The sequence below is a fragment of the Panulirus ornatus genome, chromosome 17 (assembly GCF_036320965.1).
Source record: "Panulirus ornatus isolate Po-2019 chromosome 17, ASM3632096v1, whole genome shotgun sequence".
NCBI lineage: Eukaryota > Metazoa > Arthropoda > Malacostraca > Decapoda > Palinuridae > Panulirus > Panulirus ornatus.
In genome coordinates, this window is record NC_092240.1 from 15,669,327 (window position 1) to 15,675,326 (window position 6,000).

Genomic DNA, 6,000 nt, shown 5'->3' on the forward strand with positions numbered 1-6,000 from the left:
TAAATGACCCTGGAGACTAGAATATTCTAAGATCAGACCATACAGGTCACCCACAACAGATACCAGATTTAATCTCAGCTCATGTCCATCAAAAGACACAGAATAATTCATCTTAAGTATAAATGGTATTAATTTTTCATGCTTTTTAAACAGCTGTGTTTTATACCAATAAGGGATTAAAACTTTGAACATATTAGTTTCAACACAAAACAAATTAGCCTAACTTTCTTTCATCTTTCATACTATTCGCCATTTCCCGCATTAGCGAGGTAGCGTTGAGAACAGAGGACTGGGCCCTTGAGGGAATATCCTCACCTGGGCCCCTTCTCTGTTCCCTCTTTTGGAAAAAAAAAAAAAATTAGCCTAACTACAATGGGAAATTCAGCCCTACTGTTGAATGAAGTTCTAATATTTGAAAGAGGATTGTTTTAAGATCTGAAATATCAGTGAACCTAAGAAAACTTGAGATGCTGGCAAAACATGGCATTTTTTTCCAGGTTCTTGATAACTGCCAAGCAGGAGGCTCTTGAGACATGGTGCCCATGAAGCTTACAAAGCTAGAGACTAGATTTGGAGTTAACATCCAAACAACTATAATCAGGATATGAAGAATATCTCTACAGATATGGACAAAACAAATGTCTTCATCCTTCATTTTGTAGAAACATAAAGCAAACATAAATTTGCCTCAACTGTTCTTTTATATTGTTATATATACTGTTTCACGAAACAGATAATACCATGCAGAGGTTTGATGCCTTTAGCTCAGAAAGTTACTATTTGGAAGTTTAATTAACTGTAAGTCACTTACCCATTATGTAATGTGAAAAGTACAATCAAACAGGCTTAGCTTGCAATTCATATGTTCTCAGAAGCCAGTGGTCGAGCAGAGAATTACTTCTCTTTCAAATAAAATGACAGATAGTTTTAAGGAGTCTAAGCTACCCTCTGCCTAACAGATCTCAAGGTGATAGCTTCTGATATTCACTGTCAAACACAAAAAAGATTAGAAAACAGGAAATACCAAAAAGGAGTGGAACTGTGTTAAAAAAACATACAGGATCCCTATCAGAAGAGGGAAGTCACTACAGAGAGACCTTCTGATAATGATATGCATCTGACTGCAAGAAGGCTATAAATGTAAGTTCTCTAATAATCATCATGTCTTTAAATAAAAAACAAGACAAAACTGATCAGCAACCAACCAAAACAGCATTAACACAGGTAACACTCCATCCAGAAAATCAATCACAGCAATTACACAGAGGCAGAGAAATTCTACATTCCCAATTTTCACAGTATTCATCACTATACACAACAAATAAAATAGCAACATTCAAGACTTTCATACCTCACAGGCAGTTACTGAGTCGGCCCCACAAGCAACAGCCATCATAGACAGCAGCCCTGTACCTGTGCCAATGTCTAGCACATTCACTTCCTGCCCGCGACTTCGAAGTTCTGCTACTGACCGCCGTAATCCTTCATAGTACTTATCATTCTGTTGATAACAAAGCACTGTTATAATTATGGTCCTAGCAAAATATAAATGTCAGCATAATATCTTCTCACTTGATCCAATTATCAGTATCTAAATTGTTACAATGAATATACAAATTTCATTCTATATAGTTATTCTGAGGGCATGAATGTTACAATTTCTACCTAGTAGCTTCTCTAGATGCTAGAATTTGTGAAATATGGGACACTCTTTAAATATTGCTTACCAAAACAGAGTAGCACAGAAAAAAGATAATTTTCTTTATAAATACCACAACGGATACCAAAGGACACCACATTTCTAATGCTAAAATCTATAATCAACCTTCACAGTAGCCAAATTTCAAGTTATATATTGTCATGAAGCATTGGGAGTAAATTCTAAAGTACACCCAACAAAGGAATTAAATGGCCTCTTATATTTACACACAGCCGCTTTTCAAGCCTTAGCAAGGTACTGTCAGGAACACGCAAACAACAGCATTACCTGTACGCATCTAATCCCTCTCATGATTAATGCACTGAAAAGAAAGACTACCATTTATAGCCAAGCCCCATAGACTGGTTAACCTTTACCATTTCATATTCCCTGGCTAAGCCTGCAGACAGCATGTTATCAGTCCTCCTCCCACCCATATATCACATTTACTCACTTCATTCTACCCCAAACATGCATCTCAACCTCCAGAATGTTCAGTCCCAATGCCCCAAAGCCTCCTTCACTCCATCATTTCATCTCCTTAATCTTCCCCTACCCCTATCTCCCTCCACTTCTGATACATAAATCCTCTAATCAGTCTTTCTTCACTCATCCTCTCCATGTGTGTGAACTGTTTCAACACACCCTCATCAGCTCTCACAATCAGAAGTCAAACTAAACTTACTATCACACCTGTCATTCCTTATAAGATCAACCTGCTTCAATCCACATGCGGTCAACATCATTTTCAACACATCCACCCTTGTCCAATCTTTTGCATTCAAGGTCTAAGACTCACAGCCATACAACACTGTTCAGACTAATAAACCTTCAAACATTCTCATCTTTGCCCTGGCAGGCAATAACTTCTTCCACTCACACCTCAATGGGCTCCGCATGGCGACCTTAGCTCCCTAACATCCCCCCCCCCCAAAAAAAAAGAGATGAAAAATAGTAAATAAATAAATCTATGAATCATTTCAGCCACAATGGTCTCATCTGCCGCCATGTCAACATCCAAGTATGAAGAGCACTCCACTTCCTCCAGATCCTACACAATCAAACCTACACGTAAACCATCCTGTCTCCTACTTCTGCAGTAACTCATTACCTTAACCATGCTCACATTTACTCCCAATTTGCTCCTTTCTCACACTCTCCCAAACCCAGTCACTAGCTTCTGGAGTCTCTTTCTTAGTTCTACAACCAGACCCATTTCATTGGCAAAAGCAACTGAGTCACCTCCCATCCATTCCCATCCTCAATAAATTGAAAATCCATCTATCACTCTAAGACCTTTGCATTCATCTCCCTCACCATCCCCTTCACAAACAGATCAAACAACCATAGCAACATCATGCATCCTTAACACATACTCCCAACCTTCACCAAAAAATAATCATGCTTCCTCATTATATTTTACACACATGCCTTACTTTCTGGGTGAAAACTTCTCATCGCATTCACTAATTTCCAATCACTCCATATATTGGTAGCACCTTCTACATGGCCTCCCTGTCAACCCTGTCATATGCCTTCTCTATATCCCCTAAATGCCACATACAATTCACTCGCTTCCTCAAAGTATTTCTCACACAAAGTCTTCAAACATAAACTGATTCACATACACTCTATCTCTACTGAAGCTGCAATGCTCTGTGCCTATCATATTTTCTATGCACACCATGACTCTCTTAAAGACCATTCTCCCATATCAAATACACCCAACAGACTTATACCTCAGTAAATTCAAACTTTCAGTTTTCTCTCAGTTGCCTTTATTTAAGACATGTTACTAGGCCTCAAGCACACACTTCATCATATGGTAAGTTTTCACCACCTCCTCTCTTTTCACTAAACCATGACCATTATAGCAAAATTTCGTCACTGATAATCATAGGTAAATACCCTCCACATCTGCCACCCAATCACCTAACACATTCAGTAACTCCTCAAAATACTCACTTCATCTCTTTATCTCCTCTCCTTTGCCTGTTATCACTTCCTCACCTAATCCCCCACACTGTTGGTCCATCTCTCATTGCCCTTTTCTAAAGCTCCTGTACTTTTCTCCTGACATTCTGCCACTTTCTTTTGTACATCTCCTTGCACATACTATCTATATATTCTTGCTCCTTTTCACAAGTAATCTAACTTCCTCATCCCACTACTCTCCATCCTTTCTCTCACATGCCACCTTCCACATGCAACACACTTCACAAGCACATGTAAGCAATGCTTCCCTTAATACTTTCCACTCCTCTCTCACTCCTCTTGCTATATATCCTCTCAACTCATTCCAGTCATCATTCAATCTCTCTTAGTATCTTCAAACACGCATTTCTTTTCTAAGCTCCCTCATTTTCACCAATTCATTTACAAACGACATTTCCCTTTTTCTAAAACTGCGACAAATTTTCACACTTACCTCCAACAAGAAAGTATGACATCCTTTTCGCTGCTCCCCTCTACATATTCACATCCAACAACCTCTCCTTAGCACACTTGTCAAACAGCATATACTGTAATCAAACAATACCTGTTAACCCTAACCCCACCCACACAGGTATACTTATGCATGAACCTTTTCAAACCACTTATTCCCAATCATTAACCCTTTGTCAGCAAACGACTCCGACAAACTGTTCCCCATTTTCATTTACAATAGGCATCCTTTGTCTTTTAATCTGTGCATACCCTCAACTGCCACATATCCACTCTTACATTAGGATCTCTGAACACCAATAATTGATCCCTTGAATCAAAACCAAAGAAGCATTCACTCAGCTTCCAGAAAGCAGTCCTCAAAGCTCACTCAGACAATAATTTGACTGTATGGACAAATACTTAGTAATTCACCCTCTCTTGATCATGCAGCATGTCAGCATAAGCAGAACGAGCCACTTCCTGTTTGTAATCATAGTCTTCAGGCTGTATCCCCCACTCTAGTTTCCCAGTTATAGGGTTCAGCTGCTGGGTGAATACACTCATCCTTCTTGCACTATGTGATAATGTTCTGAAACAGCAGATAACAACTATCAGGAGCATGTTAAACTATCATCTAATAAAATGTACCATTGATGAAGTAGGGGCTTGTTACTGTGTTGTGACAAGTGCCACCAAACTGCCACCTTTAATATGTCCTGGGAAGCCACAGTGCGCAACAGTCCTGTAATCCAAAACTGTAATCTCATGCTACCACCACAGATCATTTGAAATTTGATTGCTGGTAAGAACGCAATGACCACAGATCTACATGAAGTTCCCTTTACCAAGCAATATAGATCTAAATGAGGTCTGGTTAAATGGTTCATAACCAAGGTAAACAGTCACAAACATACATGGCTTTTCCTACTTCACCAAGGAAGGAGAATGTCATAAGAAGCCACAGAAATCTAACGTGTAATATGAATGACAAATGAAGTAATCACATAAAATAGTAATGTGCTGGCAGCCCAGTGAAAACCAAAGACTAGTATGGCAAGACATAATGGTACTATGAACAACAATCTTTTCTAAAATTATTTGTCAATTTTGAGATAGAGGCTGAACTTACCGAAAAAGACTGACTTTGCAGGGAAAGATGATTGTTATACATTTTTCAGCTGCCGTGTAAAGACAGCTCTGAATAAACTTCTCAGGCATTTAGAAGAATCTACCTACATAAGACGTGTACTACAACTTAGAATGGCCAGTTACAGCTTATGAAAGTTATCCTAAAACTTCCTGGAAAGAAAAAATATTCACATCTGCTGCATTCAAAATATCATGTTTTATCAAATCAATTTCAAACGAATGTTCCCCATAAAAACTAATCTCTGTAAAAGCTGGACCCACCCAAATAACAGAATACATGAGTAGCTTAAATATCTATCAGTTCACATTCATACTGTAACAGGGGATAGTGATGCTGTTTTCCTGTGGGGTGGAGTAGAGACAGGAATGGATGAAGGCAAGTAAGGATGAATATGTACATGTGTATGCATGTAATGTCTGCATATGTGTATGTATATGTATGTATATGTTGGTATGTATCCTGGGGATAGGAAAGAAAGAATACTTCCCACATATTCCTTGCATGTCATAAAAGGTGACTAAAAGGGGAGGGAGCAGGGGGACAGAAATCCTCCCCTCCAGTTTTTACTTTTCCAAAACATAAAACATAGAAGGGGGCCAAGAAAGAATTTTCTCTCTAAGGCTCAGTCCTCTGTTCTTAATGCTATCCCACGAACATGGGAAATGGCAAATATGTATGAAAAAAATGTTGATATGTATATGTATGTATTTGAGCGAAAGTGGGC

General features: G+C 38.7%; 1 protein-coding gene across 1 annotated transcript in view; it reads right to left on the reverse strand.

Annotated features, from left to right (window-relative positions):
- Art7 (arginine methyltransferase 7) overlaps window positions 1–4,731 on the reverse strand; it is an 83,534-nt gene extending 78,803 nt beyond the window's left edge. Inside the window, exons 1-2 of the mRNA XM_071671952.1 lie at window positions 4,559–4,731; window positions 1,352–1,501 (exon numbers count right to left, since the gene is read on the reverse strand). Coding sequence (XP_071528053.1) covers window positions 1,352–1,501; window positions 4,559–4,690 — 282 coding nt within the window. The 5' untranslated portion in view covers window positions 4,691–4,731. The remainder of the gene's footprint in view (window positions 1–1,351; window positions 1,502–4,558) is intronic.
- Between the last annotated feature and the right edge of the window lie 1,269 nt (window positions 4,732–6,000).